Source organism: Nicotiana sylvestris, chromosome 2, assembly GCF_000393655.2.
Source record: "Nicotiana sylvestris chromosome 2, ASM39365v2, whole genome shotgun sequence".
NCBI classification, from domain to species: domain Eukaryota; kingdom Viridiplantae; phylum Streptophyta; class Magnoliopsida; order Solanales; family Solanaceae; genus Nicotiana; species Nicotiana sylvestris.
The window spans coordinates 76488539-76513291 of NC_091058.1; the positions used below are offsets into that span (position 1 = coordinate 76488539).

Below are 24753 nucleotides of genomic sequence, written 5' to 3' on the forward strand. Positions count from 1 at the left end.
TTATTTTTAGGATAACTTTCTAATATATGGTAACTTTTGGGATGAATGCTTTTATATTTGTTAAATAATTTTTTGATATATTTAAATCATCTTGAAAGAATTAAAATACTTTTTTTCTTCTTCTTCATGTTTTACTTGAATAAAATGAAAAAACTTAATTATTATTAAAAAGATTATTTATTTATTCATATAATATTAACTATTAAGTAAATATCTTGTCCTTATTCGTAATTTGATAGTTAAAAGCACTTTTTGAAAAGCTTGGCCAAACACAAATTATTGCTCAAAAGTGCTTTTCAGATTGACTAGCCAAACACAAAATGCTCCTAGACACCTTAGACACCGGATCCTCGGTAGGACTCTTATTTGATAGGCATTAGTGGATTTGTTCTCTCCAAAACTTTTTTGAAAAGCACCTCTCAAAATAAGCAAATTTTTCCAGCTTGGCCAAACATGCTATTATTTGTTTTCTTGGTAGAGAGCGTTTGGACTGTTGACCTCCAAATGCAAACCGTCGCCTATTTATCTTTTCAGAATTCTCTATAACCTGGTGTGATTTTAAAGGACTTGTTAATATAGTTCTAAATTTGAAATAGCTCTTAGACTCGAGCTTGTCAAACTCAATAGACAATGTGTAACTTTTAAAAAAGAGAGGTCGCTGAATGGGTTGATAGGTTCTGGCAAACTAGGTTCGCCACATAGGTTTACTGAAATTCAAATGAGAAAAAATAGGTTTTCGGGGACATTTATAACTTAAACATAAATCTTTTCTTTCAATCCAATTGTACGGCATCTGGGAATGGCGAACAGCAAGTATGAATACGTAAAATGTTTTGAGGCAGAAGACGAAGTAATGTACCCAAATATCATTGTTGTTCAAATTGATGGCCGCGATTTTGGCAGGTAATGCAATATCTGTGGTGTGCATGTGCCTTGTTATGTTCTTTTCTTCTTGATATATGAAGCCTTAACTTAGTGATTAAGGTAAAGGTGTTGAAATCAAGAGATCTACTGTTAAAATTCTATTGAAGTATAGGTCGGTGTTCAAGTTAAATGCTGATGCGGAATTAGAGTGGTGATTCTTGTCAATTGGTCTTGTAGATACTGTGAATAAACTCTTACTGCTAGAGAAAAAGTATTCCTTTTTGGGTTTCTGGGGGTTGTTTGATTTGCTAATTTGCATTGTATATGTCTAGTTTCTCGGAGAAGCAGGGATTTGAGAAGCCGAATGATGAAAAAGCCTTGAACTTGATGAATGCTTGTGCTATTAAGGTATTAGAGAAATTCTCTGATGTTATATTTGCATATGGATTTAGTGATGAGTACAGGTATGGTGCGTTTATTACTATTAGACAATTATACAATTTTTCTTTTCCCGTTGAAAAGCTTGACAGTGTGGTACAATAATTTATGCAGTTTCGTTTTGAAGAAGGAAACCACTTTTTACCAGAGGCGAGCAAGGTTTGTAACCTTTTTCATAGCCCAAAAATTTGTGTTATCTGTGTTCATCAAAATATGATTTTTGGTTCTTTAGAATGAGTGATTTGAATGATGCACGTTGTCTTGTTTGCGTTCATATATCGCGTGCATAGTACACCATTGCTCTTGTATTGGCTCTTGTTTGAGTAGCAATATAACTGTACTTGTTTACTTTCAATTATGCTTATGGATTCTGTTGGATAATCCATCCTTTCTTTGACTTGAAAGTATCATGAGGCATTTAAGGGTGAAATTTAGAATCTGCTAGCTATCCAATACTGATATTCCTCTTATCTTTTATTGATTTCCTCCGTTATGATTTGTCAATACCTCTTGGATAATTTATCCACTCTCTCTCTCTTCCCCTTTCTCTATCTTTCTCTTAACCACTCATTTCTACACCGGTCTGCCCCCTCTTTTCATTCCCCTTCTTTAGCATGATTTAACTGATCTATTTGATATGTCTATCCATCTCATCTTCAGAGTTATATATATATATATATATATTTTTTTTTTTTTTTCCTTCCATTTTTTACACTTAGCTAATGAGAAGGAAAATCATCTCCAACTCGCTAAAGCCACTTGTTGTAGCTTACTTGAGGAAATGCATAATAAACAGTATTAGGGAAAATTAGAGATTGGTCACAAAACTTTCCTTACGAAGGCACTAGGGAAATCTCAAGGCATGGTCACCTTTGCTGTCCACTCATTTGTCTTCTGACTGTAAGATGACAACACTAGAAATATGTTTTTGTTTTTCGAGAAACTTAACTGGATTAAGTACAATGGATTATAAGATGCAAAATGTCCCTCTTGTTTTAATCTGGATGACAATCAAAAGTGAGATATGTAAAATAGTCCTAGTTTCCGCATTTGAGATGAAGCTGCTCATGGTTTTCCTTAGCTGACAAGAAATTTGACTGTGCAGCAAAATACTCTCCATTATTGTGTCTTTCTTCTCATCTACATTTGTAACCAAATGGAAAGAGTTCTTTTCTCAAAAGGAGTTAAGTGTGTTTCCATCATTCCATTCACGGGTTATCAGCTGTGCATCAATTGAGGTTCTTCAGGCATATCTTCTATGGAGACAAACAGAATGTGTGTTCACCTATTGAATATCTCCAATTTATAATTACTTGGTACATGGGTATTGGGGTAAGATTTGATGATAAAGAATATTGGTTCTTCTTACAGGTCATACAAGCAATCTATACAATACTTGTTTGTGGAAGTTGGTGGTTTCTGGAAAGTCAGAAAAGGAGGCCAAAGAGATTCTTAAGGTGCTTACTTAAGTTTTGCAATAAAAACTCGAATTATTTCCTCAATACAGTGACATGCTTAAGATTTACGATTTGTTCCTCAAATATTCTATCTGGTTGAAAAGTTTAGTAGCGGAATTGAGTTTGGTTCAGCTGGAATCAACTCTTAGATGTGATAGTCAGAGTGCTATTCATCTAATGAAAAATCAGAGATTTCATGAGCGCACTAAACACATTGATGTCAGATTTCATTTTATTCGAGATGTTATTGATGAGGGAACTATCAAGGTCGTGAAGGTTATCACAGATGATAATGCTGCAGACATGTTGACCAAGATAGTCCCGCTCGCTAAGTTTGCACACTGCAAGGACTTGGCGGGGGTGTGCATCAACTGATGCAACTCCGAAGAGAACAGTTGCTAGGTGGAGGTGGTATGTTCAACAATGGTTTGATTCTTCTTGTTTCTTACAACGGGGTTGCCCAGTAAGCTTAGAAGTTTTGGCCAGAGTTGTTCACACGCTCGAAACGCAAACCAAGGTGGAGATTGAAAATGTTGGTTTATGTTTAGTTAACAATGGCATGCTGAAAATGTTGGTTTATGTTTAGTCAACAATGGCATGCCAATTGGAAGAGTTGGTGGAAAGAGTTGGTGTGGATGCTAGGAGGAAGCTTCCTCCTTTGATGTCACCCATGACATCAAGAGGAGGTAGTTTGATCTCTATAAATAGATGCACTCCTTCATTTGTAGAAACCATCCCAAAAATAATACAACACATTGTAGTGAGTAGAGAGTTAAGAGAGAAATTCTCTTAAGTGTAATTGGGAACTCTCTCCTTCCTTTGTTAATATTAAAAAGGCAACTGTTCTCTGGTGGACGTAGGATTATTTTGATCCGAACCACGTTAAATCTTGTGTTCTTTCTTTTACGTTTCCGCTAACAATTGGTATCAGAGCAACAAGATTCTTTAACGATCCAAGGAGGAAGAACAAGCAAAGATGAGTTCCATGAAGTTTGAAATTGATAGATTCAGTGGACGCAGCAACTTCAATATCTGGAAGATCCAGATGATGGCGTTACTGCGGAGGGAAGGTTCAATCCAAGCTATTGACGGAAAGTATCCTAAGGATATATCAACTCCCGACAAGGAGAAGATTGAAGGGGATGCATTGAGTGCAATCCAACTATCCCTTGCACCTAACGTGCTTTGTGAAGTAAGTACGGGTACCGAAGAGACGGCCAAACAGTTATGGGAAAAGCTAGAAGGGCTATACCAAGACCGATCAGTGACAACAAGGATGTTGTTACAACGACGTCTTCACACATTTAAGATGGGGTCAGGTACTTCGTTACAAGATCATTTAGATGCGTTCAATAAACTTGTCATGGACTTACAGATTGCAGGAATTAAAAAGGAGAAGGAGACGCTTGCATGTGCTTTGCTATTTTTATTGACTTCAGGATATCGTGATATTGAGAATTCAATGATGTATAGCAAGAGCCTATCAAGCTTGAGCAAGTGCGGCAGGCACTTAACTCTAGTGATGTGCGGAGGCACATTGAAGGAGATAAAGATGACCAGGCAAGTGGGCTCTTTATGAGAGGCCGGACTAGCCAACAGGGAAAGACCAAATCAAAGCACAGATCAAAGTCTCGTGTGAACAAGAAGAATACAGAGTGTTGGGGTTGTGGCAAGAAGGGGCACTTTGAACGAGATTGCCCAATGTCAAAGTCCAAGGAAAAGGCGAGTGCATCTACAGTTGAACAGGTACATAATTTTGATAATGATTATGTACTAACAACATCGTGTAATAATAATAGTAGTTATGAAAACAAATGGGTGTTAGACTCTGCTTGTACTCTGCATATGACGTTCCGAAAAGACTGGTTTAGCAGCTACGAGAAAAGTGGAGGAACCGTAGTAATGGGCAATAATGCAACTTGTGCAATAGTTGGCATTGGCTCAGTTCGGGTTCGCTGCCATGATGGAATCGTGAGGACTATTACACAAGTCCGTCATGTTCCTGATCTGAAGAAGAATTTGATCTCCTTGGGTACTCTGGATGAACAAGGCTACAGGTACATGAGCGAAGCAGGAACTATGAAGGTGACTAAAGGTTCTTTAGTCATGCTGAAAGGCAAGCTGGAGAACGGCCTTTACACATTGGCCGGAAGCACCATTGTTGGCTCTGCAAATGCATCTACAGTGCAGTTATCTAATGATGACAAGGCAAGACTATGGCACATGAGACTGGGTCATATGAGCGCACGTGGACTGGAGATGTTGAGCAATCGTAAACTTTTGGAAGGTGAGAAGATCAGCACGCTTGACTTCTGTGAGCACTGCGTTCTAGGGAAGCAGAAGAAGGTCAGCTTCAGCACTGGCAAACACAAGACAAGAGGAGTGCTAGACTACATCCATTCAGATTTATGGGGTCCTTCTAAACTTCCATCGAAGGGCGGAAAGAGGTATCTTCTCATTTTTATTGATGATTTCTCACGAAAGGTTTGGGTGTATTTTTTGAAGGCAAAAAGTGATGCTTTTGAAGCATTTAAAGAGTGGAAGATTTTGGTTGAAAATCAAATGGAGCGGAAAATCAAGTATCTTCGCACAGACAATGGCTTGGAGTTTTGCAATGAAGAGTTTAATGAATTCTGCAAGGTTCATGGGATCTCAAGACATAGGACTGTCAGGCATACCCCACAGCAGAATGGAGTTGCCGAGAGAATGAACAGAACTCTTCTTGAAAAGGCTCGTTGTATGCTCCTACAAGCCAAAATGTCCAAAGTATTTTGGGCTGAAGCAGTTCACACTGCTGCTCATATTGTCAATCGATCTCCAGCATCGACAATTGACTTTAAGACTCCGAATGAGGTATGGTCAGGTGAACCCTCTAACTATTCATACTTACGAGTATTTGGGTGTCCAGCTTATTATCACGTTAATGAAGGAAAGCTTGAACCAAGGGCTAAGAAGGCCATATTCGTAGGGTATGTGGATGGAGTAAAAGGGTACAAACTTTGGTGTTTGTCTTTACTCAAATTTATAGTTAGTAGAGATGTCACCTTTGATGAATCCTCTATACTTGATCCCCGTAAAGTTTCCGTGGAGTTTTCAGGAAACAAGAACGACGAGCAGGTGGAGCTTCCGGTGGAGCTTGCCAAGGAAAAGGATCAAGAGACTGAGGTTAAAGATGAGTCAGAAGATGTAGACCTTGAAGAACTTGCTGTCAATGAACCATACACAATTGCAAAGGGGAGGGAGAAGAGGCAGACACGAGAACCGGAACGCCTTATAGATCAAGCAAACCTGATTGCATATGCGTTCGTAGCTGCACAAGAAGAGATTAAGGATCTGGAGCCCTCCTCATATATTGAAGCAACTTCTTGCAAGGATGTTGTACAATGGCGGTTAGCCATGACTGAAGAGATGGAGTCTCTTCACAAGAATCAGACATGGGTCTTAGTGAAAAGACAAAAGGGGAAGAGGACAGTTGGATGCAAGTGGGTCTACCGAAAGAAAGAGGGAATTCCTGAAGTGGAAGATGCTAGGTTCAAGGCGAGATTGGTTGCAAAAGGATTCAGTCAGAAGGAGGGAATTGACTACAATGAGATTTTCTCTCCAGTCGTGAAGCATAGCTCAATTCGCGTGCTACTAGCATTGGTTGCCCAATTTGACTTGGAGCTTCAACAGCTTGATGTCAAAACTGCTTTCTTACACGGTGATCTAGAAGAGACAATCTATATGGATCAGCCTGAAGGTTTCCTAGCTGAGGGAAAAGAAGATCACGTATGCCAACTAAAGAAGTCTTTGTATGGTTTGAAGCAATCCCCTAGACAGTGGTACAAGAGGTTTGATGCATTCATGACTACACATGAATTCTCAAGGAGTGCATTTGATAGCTGTGTGTATCACAAGAAGATGTCTGGTAACTCAATGATTTATTTACTGTTGTATGTTGATGATATGCTTATTGCTGCTAACAACATTACAGAGATAAATGCTTTGAAGAAACTGTTGAGTAAGGAATTTGACATGAAGGATTTAGGAGCTGCAAAGAAAATCCTTGGTATGGAGATTTCAAGAGAAGACGGTGTTGTACATCTTTCTCAGAAGAGGTATATTGAAAGGGTTCTCAAGAGATTCAATATGCATACGTGCAAGCCTGTAAGTACACCATTAGCTCCTCATTTTAAACTTTCAGAGTTACAAATGCCTCAGTCCGAGGATGAGGTGGAGCATATGTCAAAGATTCCTTATGCCAGTGCAGTTGGTAGCATTATGTATGCTATGGTATGCACACGTCCAGATATTGCTCAATCTGTAAGTGTGGTAAGTAGATACATGTCCAGCCCAGGAAAGAGGCATTGGGAAGCTGTCAAGTGGATATTGAGATATCTCAAAGGAGCTTCTGGTGTTGGTCTGACCTTTCGAAAAAGTGGTGGAGGTATTTCAATTCTCGGTTATGTAGATTCTGACTATGCAGGAGATCTTGACAGAAGAAGGTCCACAACTGGATACATCTTTACCCTCGTTGGCAGTGCCGTTAGTTGGAAGTCGACTCTGCAGTCGATTGCCGCTTTGTCTACGACAGAAGCAGAATACATGGCAGCAGCGGAGGCGGTGAAGGAAGCTATCTGGTTGAAAGGTTTAGTAGCGGAATTGAGTTTGGTTCAGCTGGAATCAACTCTTAGATGTGATAGTCAGAGTGCTATTCATCTAATGAAAAATCAGAGATTTCATGAGCGCACTAAACACATTGATGTCAGATTTCATTTTATTCGAGATGTTGTTGAAGAGGGAACTATCAAGGTCGTGAAGGTTATCACAGACGATAATGCTGCAGATATGTTGACCAAGATAGTCCCACTCGCTAAGTTTGCACACTGCAAGGACTTGGCGGGGGTGTGCATCAACTGATGCAACTCCGAAGAGAACAGTTGTTAGGTGGAGGTGGTATATTCAACAATGGTTTGATTCTTCTTGTTTTTTACAACGGGGTTGCCCAGTAAGCTTAGAAGTTTTGGCCAGAGTTGTTCACACGCACGCTCGAAACACAAACCAAGGTGGAGATTGAAGGTGTTGGTTTATGTTTAGTCAACAATGGCATGCCAATTGGAAGAGTTGGTGGAAAGAGTTGGTGTGGATGCTAGGAGGAAGCTTCCTCCTTTGATGTCACCCATGACATCAAGAAGAGGTAGTTTGATGTCACCAATGACATCAAGAGGAGGTCTTTACCTCTATAAATAGATGCAATCTTTCATTTGTAGAAACCATCCCAAAAATAATACAACACATTGTAGTGAGTAGAGAATTAAGAGAGAAATTCTCTTAAGTGTAATTGGAAACTCTCCCCTTCCTTTGTTAATATTAAAAAGGCAATTGTTCTCTGGTGGACGTAGGATTATTTTGATCCAAACCACGTTAAATCTTGTGTTCTTTCTTTTACGTTTCCGCTAACAGGATGAACCACATTACTTGATGCTAACTAATACTGGCTTGGGGCCAAAGCTTTGGATTCTGAGATTCTAAGTTATAGGTCAAGATCACAAGATGCATGAGTCTTTTCGCCTATCTGTACTTAAAAAAGTACAAAAGGATTTCCCAATCTTTAATTCTTTTTCCACTTCCCGGGCAATTTGAGTTTGCATTGTGTGATATGCTTTCAATTAGTCAATTCTCGTAAGCAGATATATGCTGTGGTCCTTACAACATAGCAATAGATGAATTATGGCCTCCCTAATCGTTTACACATTTTCTTTCCACTTTAGGCTTTCCTAGTCTGTCTGCTTGTATCATAAGGGTGCTCTAAGGCAAGTCTACTCCTCTTAGCACAATCTTTATGCTTATGAATTTCATATATAACTATTATCTTTCTCAAAAAGAAAAATGGTGCTGTAAGGCAAGTTTGCTACCCTCATACTTTTTGAACTCGAGGCTTGATGGTGTTGTTACTATGTGAATAGGGATCACAAAAGCTGGAGAAAAATGAATTACTCTTTCAGCAGTTTGGTATCAACTACAAGGACCTTCCACAGATTTTTCGTCAAGGGTCTTGTGCCATCAAGATAAAGGTAGGTACCTTCATCCTGCTTCTCCTAGAGAAGTATATATCTGTATAAGCATGCTGGTGCATGTGCCACTACTCCTTTTTTTGGTTTCTCCTTTTCAGATCTTTTAGATTTGGAGAAGAAAATGGCATTTGGATTTTGAAACACACTTTTCGTTAAATAATAGATGTGTGTGGTTGGTTTTGGAAGATTGGTTTTAGGGAAGAAAACAAGAGACTGGATTAAGAATTTTAAAAAGTTGAGGCAGAAGAAATGATTTAAAATGGTTTTGATTTTTTCCCGAGCGAGGGATGGGTGGTTTTGCTGGATGGTACCTTCCTGACGGTAGGCCCAAGGCTCTCCAAAAACAGAATATAGAAACCAAGTTGGAGACAAATATGTTTTCAAGAGCAGACACTTCTATTTTTTTCTGAGTTTGCTAACAAACTTTCCCTTAGGATCACCTTTTGGCTTTAAATTCTTCTTTCTTTCTTACAAAAAGTCTAGAAGTTTAGAGGAATGATCTGTTTTTATGGATTAAGTTCATTTACTTCGAATTAACATGTTAATATACACCCAGTTAAATGTATGCATAAAAAAGAGCAAAGCGAGTAGTAATTGAATTCCACACTCTGAGCCTTGGTGAGTCATCTTATTTGTTGTTCTTTTTCATGTAGCAGTAATGTGTAGCTCTTATATCTTGATATAAAATGACATATGCACTAAAGGACTCTTTTTGTGAATCCTCTCAATCACAAAAAGACTGATGCTTGTTCTATGCTCAACCCATGAAAAATTCCCCCACTAGAAGGGTAGGAAAGGAAGAGCGGAAAGTATACGCGGTGCAGTTTGCTCATCACTATAAGGGTGGTACTTCATATTATGTGTCTTCCCATCCACATTCTTTTGTTTATATTTGTCCATCTTAATGCTGGTTGAAGATATTGCGAAATACCGAGAAAATGGCACTCCTGTTAAAAGACCAAGGAAGAAAGCAGTCATAGTTCACTCTGAAAATATAGCAATAAAAGGCTTCTGGATAACTACTCATGCCTTACTGAGGAACTTGGTTTGCTTGCAGAAGGCATTAATAAGATTAAGCCTGAGTATTTGAGGTCTTTCGAATGTGAAAGCAAGTTGATGTTATCTACTTGGATTGTAGTCCGGATAGACGGTTGTCATTTCCACAGGTATCTTGTACTTTCTACCCAATGATCTTCACTATTACTAACTAATTGTTTTATGACCTTTTGCTTGACTTGCAAAGAAGTGTTGACATCATTCTTTTTGATTTATTGTTGTCCTTTTGTATTTTTTCCTTTTCCACTCGATGCACTTGCTCTTGTCTGCGATATGCTTTAGACTGATTTATTCTTTTTGCTTCAAATCCCAAGTTCCATGTCAAAGTGATGTGGCATGATTCTTGCTTATTTTGATAGAGTATGAAAATTTATAGGTAGTATGCATTTTCTGGATAATGTAATCCATGTTTCAGCGGGAGTTGGGTTTTCTTATATGCCTATTTTCTTTATCACGTCTGGATTTCTAATTCCGGATTAAAGAAGAAACTCCAAGCATATGCTAAGTTAGTTTTCTATTATATCCTGGAAACAACTGCAGTTATTCAAGCCATTCTTGGTTGTTGCCAATAATCCTTAAAATGTATCAGACACAACATCATGGTTATAATACATGCATATATATTTATATATATATATAATATCACTAGTATAAACTCATGTCTAATACTGAGCATGTCATTTGTGAAATCTAGTTTGGAATTGCTGGTGTCCTGATCTTGACTGATTGATCATAGGTTTTGTGAAGATAATGGTTTTCAGAAGCCAAATAATGAGCAGGCATTGAATCTTATGAACTCATGTGCGGTTTCTTTGCTAGAGATGTTTAAGGATATTATCTTTGCATATGGGGTGAGCGATGAATATAGGTATTAGTTCCTTTAACATCTTTGATTCACTTATAACATAACCTTTTTCCTTTTCCTTTTATAGTTTATCTCAAGAGATTAATTTTTTCTTTCAGCTTTGTTTTGAAGAAAGAATCTCTATTATATCAGAGGCGGCCAAGGTAACTCTTTCATCACCTTTCATAAGTTCCTTGGAAAGTGTAGTGGTTAGCTAACAAAACATATTAAGAGGGAACCAACTGGAGATTGTCAGAATGTGTCCTATAAAATGCTTGGCTTGTTTGAGTGGTGAAATTGCCCTTCTAGAATATTTTGCATTTATAGAAAATTCTGACTTACAGCGATTTCTCGAACCTTTGTCATTAAATTGGTTGAAGTTTCAGTGTGAGTCTATTTGGCCACTGCACGAGGGCAATCCCCAATTAGTTTGCCCAATGTTGTATTGACTTTCTTTTTTATCAGTAATATTAAATGGTATATTAACTTGCTCTTCTGATCATCATTTCAGTGAAATCGTCTCTGCCATTGTATCTCTTTTCTCTGCCATGTATGTGATGAAGTGGAAAGAGTTTTTCCCTGAGAAAGAGTTTAAAGAACCACCTTATTTTGATGGTCGATCCATTTGCTATCCGTCATCTGAGATTCTTCGAGATTACTTGGCTTGGAGACAAGTTGATTGTGAGTACTTCCTATTCTATTTGTTATTTAATTTCGCAAATTAATCAGGTTTATATGAAGAAATTTTTGTGTTCTTCTTGGTGCCAAGCTAAAGGACAAATCATACCATATTGACAATCCAACTTTAATACCTTGACTTGTAGGTCACATAAACAATCAGTACAATACTTGTTTCTGGCTGCTTGCTAAGTCCGGAAAGAGTAGAACTGAAGCGCAAAGCTCTCTGAAGGTGTGGAATCTCATTTCTAAAATTTTAAAGCAGGTCTCTTGTTTCAGATGAAGTAGCATGATCTAATATAATGTGTGATTTCGCGCCGTTCCGTATATGAGCCTCCTCAAACGGGGCTCATTGCTATTGATTCGATGATCCCTATAGGACGTGGTCAGCGAGAATTAATTATTGGGGACTGACAGACCGGTTTGGAAAAATTTTCATTGCTGCTTAAATCTGCTGGATTCTCTCTTTTACGTCATTTTATGTTAAAGAGAAAAACAACTTCAACATCCAATACAAGCTTCACTTGCATTACTTTAGATCTATCTAGCTTACAAGCCTATAGAAAGTAGTACAAGCTGCTTCTTTTTTCTCAGCATACACATTATTGATGCTGAAGAAATGATCTTCTAAATTTCTGAGATATAAATTGTTAGAAATGACATATTCTTGCCAATACCATCTTTCCTTTTACGTGGACTGATGACTCTAAATCTCTGAATCCCAATTGTTTATTGGAAAAGACCAGGTGTTGCCTTTGATACATTCCTTTTTTGACATTAATCAACAAAATAAGCTGTATAACGTATTGTGCTATATCCATTTATTATCAGTTTGTTTGCCATATCTCCACCTTGAAGTAGTTTTGCCGCCTGTGTTAGTGGTAAAGTATCGCTACATTTGTTGGCATCACACGTTTTCTGTGTTAATGCTTTGACTGGAAATACATTCAGCAATAATAAGCCCACTTGGTTTGGTGATAGATGTATTAGGAGTTATAAAAAATGTGATATATAGTTCTTTGAGTGCCCGTTCCTGCTTATAGTACAGTCAGAAAGGGAGTGTTCAAAGATGCAAACACTTCTTAAGCCGGGGAAGAGTAGTCGTTGAGAAATTGGATATCTTATGATCACTGGAAGTAAAGCAGTGGAAATGATAAGTGATGCAGAACTTTAGTTAGTCTTTCCAATTGGGCAATATCTTTTTTTTAGCCTAGCACGTAGCAAGGACTAAGCTTTTTGAAAGGTAAAGTAAGAATCTTGTTCAAGCTAGCTCTAGTTTTGACTATTGTGGCATATATCTGTTGGGGAAACACACTTCTTAAGCCAGGGGAGAGTAGTCGTTGAGAAATTGGATATCTTATGATCACTGGAAGTAAAGCAGTGGAAATGATAAGTGATGCAGAACTTTAGTTAGTCTTTCCAATTGGGCATTATCTTTTTTTTAGCCTAGCACATAGCGAGGACTAAGCTTTTCGAAAGGTAAAGTAAGAATCTTGTTCAAGCTAGCACTAGTTTTGACTATTGTGGCATATGTCTGTTGGGGAAGCACACTTAGTTATGGCAATTGAGACTTACACAGAGATGAGATTCCGTTAAACATAGAGGTGGACATACTATGTGAACTCTATTGGCACTGAAACCTTAGTTCCTAAAGGTAACTTTTCTCATCTAGGAGATTTTAACAAATAACACTGTAGATTAATAATCTTTTGAGTTGTGTAATTTGGCTCTGTAGAAGTCGACCGCACACTTAAATTTATACTCAAACTTTGATTTAACCTTGATAAATCAGTGGATCTGTTACTGCCATATCTCTCATCCTGTTCTGATCAGATATAAGCAGGTATGCATGATATTAATCTTGATCATCCAATGACCGTAAGTGTCCTTTTTGTTCTGCAGGGTACCCAAACTCAGGAAAAGAATGAGTTGCTTGCCCAGTTTGACATTGATTACAATGCGCTACCAATCATGTTTCGGATGGGTTCCTCTGTTTTCCAGGACAAAGTATCTCTCTTTCTCTCTGCTTAAAGTACTTTTATCTTATGTTTGATGATATTGTAGACCAAGCCTGAATTCCTTTTGTTTTGTCCTTCTACCGCCATGCGGATGTTGTGAATAAATTTAGGTCTGGCATCACTTGTAAACAACTTGAATAGGGAAAAAGGTCAGATTTGTCCCTGTACTTTGATAAATTGTTCACATTTATCCCTCGTTCTACTTTCCATCCAATTACGCCCCCACCGTTAACAAAGTAAACAAAATCACCCCCAACCCTAACAGATTTCCACCGTGGCAATGGACCCCCTCACTTAAACTACCAACTGGGCAAATTATCAACCCTAATTTGAAAGACCCCTCACTTTTCCTCAATTGTCAGCTCCACAACTCGATTCAGTCCGAGCCAAACCAGTCCAAATGCTCTCAAACTTCAAAAATAAGTTCTTCTACTCAATACCGAGTATACTTAGCAACACACAGCTGATTTCAAATACAAAAATTGGAGTTCAATTCAAACCCACTTCGATACTTAAAAGCGGCTCAATAATGGTGGTTTTTTCTTGCTCCGATTCGTTTCCCAACAACAACCAAGCATTAGGAACAACTTAGCCCCTCAATTCCAGCTTCAAATCACACAGAAAACCTCCAAATATTCTATGAAGCTCAGATGTCGAAGTTGACATAGTGAAAACGCCGAGGAACTCGATGTCTAAGTAAACTTGATTTTTTTCTTTCATATTCTTTGTCAATTCAGCTTCACATCAACAAATAATGATTAATTCTAGATATACCCACGTTTTTCCCTCACCAAAACACAATCAAACTTCAAAGATCCTTTCAGTAACTCAAACTAGATTCGCAATAGTGAAGAACAACAGGTCTTTAAAATTAGGGTAAGATTATTTGCCCAATTGGCAGTTTAAGTGAGGGGTCCCATTGCCATGGTGGAAATCTGTTAGGGTTGGGGGTGATTTTGTTTACTTTGTTAACGGTGGGGGCGTAATTGGACGGAAAGTAGAACGAGGGGTAAACGTGAACAATTTATCAAAGTACAGAGACAAATATGGTCTTTCCTCCACTTGAATATTACCTTAAGAAGTGGCTTTTGGTTCTTGTCATTAATGAAATAATTAATCCATCACAAGCATGTTTTCGTTTGAATCCATCAGAAGTTTCAATCTCAAACGTGTAATTTGTTCTCGATCTCATCTGTATTCTTCACATTCAGAAGCTACACTCGGCACACAGGTTCATTCACAATACGTACCATTGCTTTGACTTTTGGTGCGGATCAGACTGGTGAAATGGGTGATCACTTGTTCTTATATCTTCTTTTTTGCTTTTTAATGCAGGATGAACTAGCTGGAAATGACGAAGTAGTTGTTGAACACTGTAATATAATTGACACGAGCTTTTGGAAAGAACATCCAAGAATACTTGATGAGGAGGAGCCATTGCTGACGATTTTGCGGCCCCATAGCAATAAAATGCTTCGATTGTCTTGATGTTGAAAGAGGAGCTGCTCCCTAAGTAATATGTGTTGGGCTTTTTAAGTTTGGTTTACCTTAAAAGAGGGTGAATGGGAAATCGGGGAAAATAAAATATTTGAGTTTTCCTCCTTGACAAAGGGACATTGTTCCATATTGGAGGAAGAAAAGACTTTTGATGGGTATATATATAATTGCTCTTCTCTAGATCTTAAAGAGTTAAGAAGAAGGTAAGCGTCGCGTCGTCGTCGGTCAGCTTCAGATTTGGATAGATTGATTGATTAATTTTTTTGGACAAAATTTCTTTAATTATTTAATAAAATATTAATTAAATTATCCAAATATCCAACCCGAATCGAATTCGTGCGCAGACTATTCTGAATTTTTATTTAAATTTTCCTCTTGGATTTTTATTTAAATTTCCCTCCCGTTTTGAAGTGATTGTTCTGAAGAGTTGTGAACTTTCAGAAATAGTACTTCCATCGACTATAAATTCGTTTGATTCCTCAGAGTTTTCCTTACGAATTTTCTAAACTTCAAGACTACTTCTTCCGCACAAATCTATTCCAGTGTAATTTACAGCCATTAAGTGGTTCGCAGGTCATCTGAGTTTTTAAAACCAATACGCTGGTGAGTTAAAGTCGTTCTATTCGGGGAGGATAATATTCCAACACTTTGGATATTTGAAAGAAATAATTTTCTTAAGGATACACTGTGCATTCAGTGGGCTCGATTTATTCCAAAATTATTTTTCCAGATATTATTTCGATATTCTGTTGCTGCTAACTTTCTGTTTTCTGTTTCAGAAAGGTTACTGTTTCGTTTCGTTATTTATTATAGTAATACACATTGACTAACAATATATCACTATCTGGAATATTGAAAACACAGGTCCAATCAGAATTAGCCTTCCATTCATTTTGAAGTACATCATCATCATAAGGAAGGAAAAGAAAAAAAAAAGGGGTAAATTGAAGGATGATCACGTGGACCTCCCCTCAAATTTATAGAAATGGCATGTTGGCATTAGGATTTCAGATGAGTTGCCCGATGGTGATTCGGGAAAGAAATGTTCTTCAGATGGAGAAGAACAAATGAAGAAGAAAGCAGGCACAGTCAAAATTTCGGACTTTACAAGGTTTAAAACACGGCCTCAATCACCACCGTTTATTTGAGTGTGTGATAGATCTAATCCTAGCCATTCTTTATTAGCAGGAAGGGTATTTATGTCAAAACACTCCATTTGCACCATCAGGAAGCTTTCCTGCCTATGTGTAAATATTTTAGATAGATTTGTTTTTAGAGAATATTCCTTTTCTAAGTTAGTTATACATTAGGTGGTAGATTGGAGCCAGGTGTACAAATAGGATTACATTCTTTCTTCATTCTTTTTGTTTAAATTCACGTACAGTGCTTATTTTGAATACACAGAAAATTCAGTTAAAAGCTTTTCCTTCATTCTTCTTATGAATTATAACATGGCACTTAGCCTCCCTTGAGGTTAGGGGTGTTCAAACCAACAACAACAACAACATCCCAGTATAATTCCACAAGTGAGGTCTGGGGAGGGTAGTATGTACGCAGACCTTACCCCTACCCCAAGGGGCAGAGAGACTGTTTCCAGGAGACCCTCAGCTCAAGAAAGCACCAAGTGACGATATAGTAGTACTATTGATAGACTCATAATATAATAACATAAAATACATAACATACATAAAAGAAATTAAAATAGCAAAATAACAGCCATATAAGAGAATATAGGAAATACGAGAGAGATGGAAGGTAAACTAATATCCAGCGTATAAAGCCCTGCATCAGTAGCTAACCAGTAGTAACCTAAGCCTAACTCCTAACGGGCTAGTCTCACTCTAGTGCGCTGTAGAAATATTCAAAACTTCCCCCTAACCTTCAACCTTAATGTTCGACCTCCACAATTCCCTGTCTAGGGCCATGTCTTCAGTAATCCTAAGTCGCGCCATGTCCTGCTCGATTACCTCTCCCCAATACTTCTTAGGTCTCCCTCTACCTCTCCTCGTACCCACTACCGCCAATTGCTCACACCTCCTCACAGGTGCATCAGTGCACCTCCTCTGAATGTGCCCGAACCATCTGAGTCGTGCTTCCTGCATCTTGTCCTCTATTGGGGCCACACCCACCCTCTCTCGAATATCTTCATTCCTAATCTTATCCATCCTCGTATACCCGCACATCCACCTCAACATCCTCATCTCTGTTACTTGCATCTTTTGGATGTGTAGGTTCTTAACCGGCCAACACTCGGTACCATACAACATGGCAGGTCTAACTACTGCTCTATAAAACTTACCTTTTAGTAACAGTGACACTTTCTTGTCACACAGGACTCCCGTCGCTAACTTCCACTTCATCCACCCCACCCTATACGGTGTGTGACATCCTCGTCGATCTCCGCGGTCCCTTGAATAACTGACCCAAGGTACTTGAAACTACCCCTCTTAGGTATGACTTGAGATTCAAGCCTCACTTCTACTCCCTCGTTCATCACCTCGTCCTCAAATTTGCACTCGAGGTATTCCGTCTTCGTCCTGCTCAATCTGAACCCTTTAGACTCAAGGGCCTGTCTCCAAACCTCTAGCCTCTCATTGACGCCGCATCGTGTCTCGTTAATTAGGACTATGTCATCAGCAAATAGCATGCACCATGGCACCTCCCCTTGAATATTATGCGTTATGACATCCATCACCAGGGCAAATAGGAAAGGGCTGAACGCCGACCCTTGGTGCAACCCTGTAACAACCGGAAAATGCTCTGAGTCGCCTCCTACTGTCCTAACCCGAGTTTTAGCTCCATCATATATGTCTTTAATCACCCTAATGTATGCAACCGTGACCCCTTTAGCCTCTAAGAAGCTCCATAAGACCTTCCTAGGTACCCTGTCGTACGCTTTCTCTAGATCGATAAACACCATGTGAAGATCCTTCTTCTTATCCCTGTATTGTTCCACCATCCTCCTAATAAGGTGGATAGCTTCTGTGGCAGATCGCCCCGACAAGAATCCGAACTGGTTGTCTGAAATAGACACCGTCCTTCACACTCTCATTTCAACCACTCTCTCCCAGACTTTCATGGTATGGCTCAGTAATTTGATACCCCTATAGTTGTTACAGCTCTGGATATCACCTTTGTTCTTATACAACGGAACCATTGTACTCCACCTCCACTCTTCAGGCATCCTAGTAGTCTTGAATATAACATTAAACAACCCAATAAACCATTCCAAGCCTGCTCTACCCACACCTCTCCAAAGTTCAACCGGAATTTCGTCTGGCCCGGTAGCTATGCCCCTCCTCATCTTACGCATTGCCTCCATGACCTCATCGACCTCAATGTCCCTACAATAACTTAATTCATGGGGGCTATCCGCATTCCTCAATTCACCTAGTGTAATATCCTGATCCCCTTCTTCATTTAGAAGTCTATGAAAGTAGGACTGCCATCTCCTCTTAATCTGGTCCTCCCCCGTCAAAACTTTGCCGTCATCATCCTTTATGCACCTCACTTGGTCCAGATCCCGAGCCGCTCTCCCTCTCTCACCTTAGCGAGTCGAAATAACTTCTTCTCCCCGCCTTTGTTCCCTAGTTCCTCATACAGACGAGCAAAAGCTGCTGCCTTAGCCTCCGTTACTGCCATCTTCGCCTCCTTCCTAGCAACCATATATCTCTCTCTGTTCGCTGTCTTCCCCTCCTCGCCAGTGCTCCCTACTAGTCGCAGGTAAGCCGCCTTCTTCGCTTCCACTTTACCTTGGACACCGGCATTCCACCACCAGTCTCCTTTGTGGCCACCGGTGCGTCCAGAAGATATACCTAACACCTCTGTCGCCGCCTTCCTTATGCTGTCTGCCGTCGTCGACCACATAGTGTTTGCGTCCCCACTACTTCTCCAAGCTCCCATTGCCGATAACCTTCCTGCCAACTCCTGAGCTTTATCCTCAGTCAAGGCGCCCCACCTAATCTACAGTTAGGGGTGTTCAAACCGAACCGGAAAATCGCACCAAACCGAAAAATTAAACTAAACCTATTAAAAAACCCGACTAGGTTTGGTTTGACTTGGTTTGGTATTGAGTAAAAAAACCCGAACCAAACCGACATATAAATATATAAATTTTATTTATATTTTTAAGATTTTATGTGAATTTTCTTTAGAAAATGTAGAAATATTTGGGATCCTCTCATGTATTAACCTTGAAAGCGTAAATTAACGAAAAATTATTGTTAGACGACTAAGAAAATAACTATCATGTGTTACTAAAAAAATTCTCCCATTAGAATATTTTAATAGATCATATGTTTGTCAATTTTTTTCATATTTACTAAACGTATATTCACTTATCAAAGCTTTATCTATAATTTTAACAAAGTAAGATTGAAATCATATTCATGTAACAAAAAAAACCCCAAAACCCAAAAACCCGACAAAACCGAACCAATCCAAACCGATATAGTTGGTTTGATTTGGTTTTGATAAAAACCGAACCATCCCGATCCATGTACACCCTTACTTGAGATTAATGAAACTTAAAAACATCCCTTAATCATCTGTAACAAAAAAAAAGGTCATTTCCTTAATGAGTACGCTATAATTTTGCAAGAACATCTCTCTCGTCTCTAATACTTTTTATTTGAATTCCATCTGGTTTAAAGAGGATGTAACAACAGCCATTTACCATGATTGACCTATCAATAAAATATACAAAATACAAGTTAAGTTTTAACAAAAATTGCAGGCTCCTATACTGAAGAATGTGTCCTGTCCTCTTGGACTTCAATCTTAGAATGCAAACTTGACCTCTCTGGAAGCCCCAACGGTGGACCTTCACATGAACATTTATCAACATTGAATAGCTCCCACTCTTTGATGCCACATCTATCCAATGCAGATACCAACCTTTCTTTTTTCCTCTCAGCTGGATATTGGCCATCTGGGCTCACAAGAACCGCCCCGGTATATGACTGCCCCGCCACTCGTGCAGCTCCATGATAGTGAAACAAACCCCAGCTTAAATCATCAGAAACATCCACAATTGTCCAGGACTCAATTGAAACAACTCCATTATCCAATACACTGAATTGAAATGTTCCAGGAAGTTTTCCTCTTTTCACTCTATACTTGCGCCTTCTCCAGACTAAGTTATCTTAAAGTGTTCTTACCTGGAAAACTGGCTCATACCAGAATGATCCTCTAGCTTTTCCCCGATAGTATAGCTGGTACTGGCATGGAAATTGATCATAAGCTGGATTCTGCCCTGCTACAACGCGCCAACTCCAATTCAATGTCCCTAACCAACCCACAAAAAGGTCCTCAGCAAGTTCAGAAGACAATATTTCCCCTCGAAACTCGGTCATTGGAGGTACATAAGGTTTTTCAGGGATATTTGCGTCGAGCTCAAGACAGTTATTCTTCTGTAGTACACAGAGAGAAAACTCTTCCAGGTATTGACTCTTATATGAAGCAATACACCGATAATTGCATACTTGATCTACAGGGCTGCACTGGTTCAAGCACTGAAGTGCCTTCCTATAATTAGGATCCAGTAGACAATTCAATAGCTGAGGTCCGCAATTTGTCACCATGCAGTTCAGGGTGGAGAATCCTTTTGCTCTAAGGTTCTGTAGTGTTGAAACCGGCGTTCATTAAGCATTAATTATAACTAATAAGCAGAACCGTATGTCATCAGAGTTATGCCTTTCCCAAGCCTCAGACACTATTCGGGCTATCTCTACAGATTCATTCATTTTCTTAGATTGAGAAAATGGAAGTAAACTGCTGAATATGTCTCCTCTTTTTTCAGTTTCAATCAAAATTCCGCCCAGCTTGTTTCTCAGTGCCGAAGAGGAGTCAAAGCATATGATGTTTGGGACATTCTGGCTGTTAGTCTGTATCCAGTTGACCGATCCTTCCTTACAGACAGCAACCAGCACCAAAATATCAGCACGATCCAGCTCATTTCTAACGTGGTTGACAGTTTCATCTTGAGAATTAATAAAGTTGTCAGAAAAGACAATCATTTCAATCTCTTCATCAACCCATTTCAGTTTCTCTGCCTTGCATTTATAAAAGGAAACAAGGTACAATATCGTCAACAAAGTACAATCTAATATGTATATTCTCATAACTGTGAAGGGAAGCAATGTTCTCACAATACACAAGCTATTTCTACTCTAATGTCTAATAAGAATATTCTTGTGTGCATATACATAGAAGGGGGAGAGAGAGATTTTAGAGTAGTGTTTGGGTAGTGCTACAATGAGCACCAGGACCTCCTTCCTACTTGAAAAGTCTCTAGCAGAAAATATAAGAGGCCGGAACTTATTCATAAATAATTGGTCATTTGGTTTTCCACATTGTAGAAGTTGTAGATGCATATTACATTCTTCCCATTTTGCTCCCTACTATTACATAATACTTTTTGCTTTCTTTTTCTCTGGTAATTACAATGTTTCTGTTCAGCAGGTTATCATGTTATACTGAAAATCTCACAAGTTCCTCTTGAGAGCAGCACAACAAGCAGCGGACATTGCTCATCATCAACTTTTCATGATGATGTTACAGTAAAACAGAACTTCATCTGTCTATCAAGTAGTAATATGTCAAATATTTTATCCCTTTGTTCAGTTTCTTGTTTCTTATTTACTCAAAAAAACTACTTCAAATTGTGAGAGCTTCCTCTTTACTTTCTAATAAGAATATCGAGGAAAGAATAGGTAGAAATGCAAAACAACCTTGTTCTAATCAGGCTGCCACAATGCGCTATTGACAATATTACTCAATAAAAGAAAACGGATCTAAGAGAATCAGAAAATACTCATCCTCCTTCCCACCTTGAAGAGAAAAGCAGGAAAATAATCCCTAACATCTACAAACTCTTCAAAGCCAGAACTTGGTAAAACACAGTTGGTCTCATTTACTCCAAAAAACTAGAACTCCTTATAAACTAATGACCCTCTTCCTCTACTAATGTGATATTTGAAAAAGAAAAAGGCGGATAAACTCCTTAGAATCATCAACCCTTTCCATTGTATACAAAACAAAACACTGAACTTTGAGAAAATTTCAACTCTCCAAGAAATTTGAATTGCACTGCCTCAATTTCAAGCTGTCAACATCAGCGAAAGTTTAATATTTTCTAAATATTATACATCATTTCCAATAATTGTCAGCCCAACATCCAAAAAATACTCGATTATGGTTCCACATTTCGTTTGAGCTAAAGCACCTCATACTCCCAGTTGAAACACATGAAACTTCCCAAGCACCGAGTTCAAGATTTTAAAATAACCGATATGAATATCAATGTAACTAATTTAACAATATGTACCAATACATGATAAGTTATACGCACTTGCAGTATAATTAATTTTTTACACCATCGGTGTAATTTAACTTATTATAACAGATTACTTATCATTTATTAAAGATCACCAATCAATACTATTAAAGTAGTGACTGATTGTGTACATACTTTTTACACTGACACAAAACTCAAACTCATTAATACATACAATATAAATTTGGAGTCAAAGAGAGTGAATGAAGTTGCAAAATACTCACAGCGTGAAGCATGACATCTAGCCAAGGAGCAGAATTGAGAGGGCTAACACTATCCTCTCCAACAAGACTCACTATTCTCACTGGATTACTTGTCTTTTTCTCTGCTTCTTTCAGTTCCACAGCAGCAACAACAACTATGCCTTTTGTAGCTCTGATTTTCCTGTCAAGAGAAGAAGAAAAGACGGACACTTTAGTTTTCCGGTAGCAGAGAAGAAAAGGGTCTGGAATCCCCGCGACACTGGACCGCCGGTTAACCGAAAAAGTAGCCGGAGAATTGATGGAGGAGGATGGTGCTACGTTTACATTCATGGTTCGTTATGGTGGTTGAGGGAAATGGGAAAATGGGTCGGGTTTTTTATAGGTATAAAAGAATTGAATAGAATGACGTCTATTGTAAGGAATGTATAGGAGTTCTGCGGAAGTCCCTCGATTGATTTGAATATTTAACTGTAGTAATACCTGGATTAGTCGGAAATAGAATACGAAGTTAAACGTTAAGATAGTTATAATAAAAATATTATTTTATCCCTTTTAACTATCAAATATAAAAAAACTAGCAAGGTATGCCCGGCTAAGCCTGTGCCCAACTGTTATGTGACTAATTTGTGTCTGAATTTATATTTTGATTTAATTATTTCTCTGCTGATTCTCAATGGAAATATCATCCTAATATCATTCAGAAACTTTTTAAAAGGACCTCAAAATGAGCTATATTCGCCAAATAGTGCAAGACAGCTTAAGTGATGAAATATGTTTAGTTCAAATCTCTGATAGTCCTCTATTTGATTTCTAAATTTGTGCTAAGATAATTTCATATATATATTTTTGTCAATGTACCAGTGACTAATGTAAAAGTAACTTTTTATCAAATACATATTGTAATAAAAGTTATAATTAAATTAAGTTTGCAGTAAAATAGAATGCATACCTCTTGAATTTGAGATTTTGTTTCTACCGAGGGGCAGAAATCATGTGTAATAGACATTGAACAACTTTGATTATGTCTTTAACTTATGGTGTGTCTATGATGTGCGTCTCTCACTCAAATTACTTTTAGATAGTAACTTTATCTTTTTCAATTGTATGATCATTTACCAAAGAGTGTCGAGGTTTTGATGACTTTGGCAATTCAAGAGTGTTCTTTTAGCATCCTCTTTAACTGATTTTGTCAAACCTTGTATATTTTCAAGTATCCAATATCTTGTAATTTCTAGGGCGGCCATGGAGCTTATTATTATCGACCCCTCGTGCTGTTTATTATCAACTTTACTTTTTCTTAAAATAATATAAAATTTAAATATTATATTGTATATAATTATAACATTTAAATTAATGAATGACTTTTGTATTTTAAATTTATTTGTTGTTGCAACACTGATTCCGGCAATATAAAATCAACAACAACAACAATCCAATATAATTCCACTAGTGGGGTCTGGGGAGGGTAGTGTGTATGCAGACCTTATCCCTACCCTGAGGTAGAGAGGCTGTTTTCAAATAGACCCTCGGCATCCTTCCCTCCAAGAACTCTCCTCCTTGCTCTTGGGGTGACTCAAACTCACAACCTCTTGGTTGGAAGTGGAGGTTGCTTACCATCAGAGCAACCCCTCTTGTCTAATGGCAATATAAAACCAAAACTAAAAAATTTAAAAACTATGAAGTATAAAGTATAATTATCTGTAACGAATATGTTATCATAGAGTAACTCTTCTGACGCTTTCACGATAAGTTATCCAACTCATTTTTTATCCTCATAGTAAGCGTAAATCTTTTTTTGGTCTTATTTAAAAAAATAATGTTCGTATTCTTCATATATTACATGTAACTTTACCTGATTAAAAACTTTTCAATTCTACGTTATCGAATAACCTATATTCTTCTATTTGCTTTCTAGCGCTATTAACATGTTAATTTGATTATTCACTTAATTTTATTTATATAAATATTAGTTGTGCCTTTTTAAAAATATATTGATCTTCCTTTCCTTTTTAAGATTTCCGACTCCAACTTGTATTCTGAAAAAATAGGTTTTGTAATAATTCGTTTGTCCTTTTCTTAACCCTACGGTGTTAAGATGAGTGTTCTTATTTAATTTTTTATCCCATTTAAAATGGTATTCTTTTATCATATTTTATGTGATACTTTTTTCTTTTTAGTCAATTCAAAAAAGAATATTATTTTATATATATTTGATAATAATTTTGCCTTAAAATGGCCGTAGTACACATAATGAGATAATTTATAGTGAACACAAATATTTATGGCTCATTTTATATCACAATTGTCGA

The 24753-nt window shown here is 37.9% G+C and overlaps 3 protein-coding genes and 1 pseudogene across 3 annotated transcripts; 1 reads left to right on the plus strand and 3 right to left on the minus strand.

Moving 5' to 3' along the window:
• The first annotated feature begins 572 nt into the window (after window positions 1-572).
• On the plus strand, window positions 573-15107 carry LOC104211579 (tRNA(His) guanylyltransferase 1-like; annotated as a pseudogene).
• A 2154-nt stretch (window positions 15108-17261) lies between these two features.
• Window positions 17262-18808, minus strand: LOC138885097 (uncharacterized). Its single transcript, XM_070165996.1, has 3 exons — window positions 18452-18808; window positions 18155-18365; window positions 17262-17806 (listed from the first exon to the last, which is right to left on the minus strand). The coding sequence occupies exons 1-3, from the start codon at window positions 18806-18808 to the stop codon at window positions 17262-17264; spliced, it is 1113 nt and encodes a 370-aa protein (XP_070022097.1).
• Window positions 18809-19559: 751 nt separating this feature from the next.
• Window positions 19560-22856, minus strand: LOC104239182 (uncharacterized). Its single transcript, XM_009793749.2, has 2 exons — window positions 22466-22856; window positions 19560-20958 (listed from the first exon to the last, which is right to left on the minus strand). Exons 1-2 carry the CDS (start codon window positions 22772-22774, stop codon window positions 20548-20550), a joined length of 720 nt encoding a protein of 239 aa, XP_009792051.2. The 5' UTR covers window positions 22775-22856; the 3' UTR covers window positions 19560-20547.
• LOC138885098 (uncharacterized) lies at window positions 19645-20487 on the minus strand. Its single transcript, XM_070165997.1, has 2 exons — window positions 20084-20487; window positions 19645-19978 (listed from the first exon to the last, which is right to left on the minus strand). The coding sequence occupies exons 1-2, from the start codon at window positions 20485-20487 to the stop codon at window positions 19645-19647; spliced, it is 738 nt and encodes a 245-aa protein (XP_070022098.1).
• Window positions 22857-24753: the final 1897 nt, after the last annotated feature.

Bases quoted from the DNA above. Each gene is read 5' to 3' on its own strand.
- LOC138885097 (XM_070165996.1), bottom strand. From the start codon at position 18,808: ATGGGAGCTTGGAGAAGTAGTGGGGACGCAAACACTATGTGGTCGACG. The intron at 18,366-18,451 runs GTGAGAGAGGGA...GGGGAGGACCAG, and splicing joins AGTTATTTCGACTCGCTAAG to ATTAAGAGGAGATGGCAGTC. The intron at 17,807-18,154 runs GTGTGGGTAGAG...TTATCGATCTAG, and splicing joins TCCGGTTGAACTTTGGAGAG to AGAAAGCGTACGACAGGGTA.
- LOC138885098 (XM_070165997.1), bottom strand. From the start codon at position 20,487: ATGGTGACAAATTGCGGACCTCAGCTATTGAATTGTCTACTGGATCCT. The intron at 19,979-20,083 runs GTATGAGCCAGT...ATTTCAATTCAG, and splicing joins AAAGCTAGAGGATCATTCTG to TGTATTGGATAATGGAGTTG.
- LOC104239182 (XM_009793749.2), bottom strand. From the start codon at position 22,774: ATGAATGTAAACGTAGCACCATCCTCCTCCATCAATTCTCCGGCTACT. The intron at 20,959-22,465 runs GTGAGTATTTTG...TATAAATGCAAG, and splicing joins TAGATGTCATGCTTCACGCT to GCAGAGAAACTGAAATGGGT.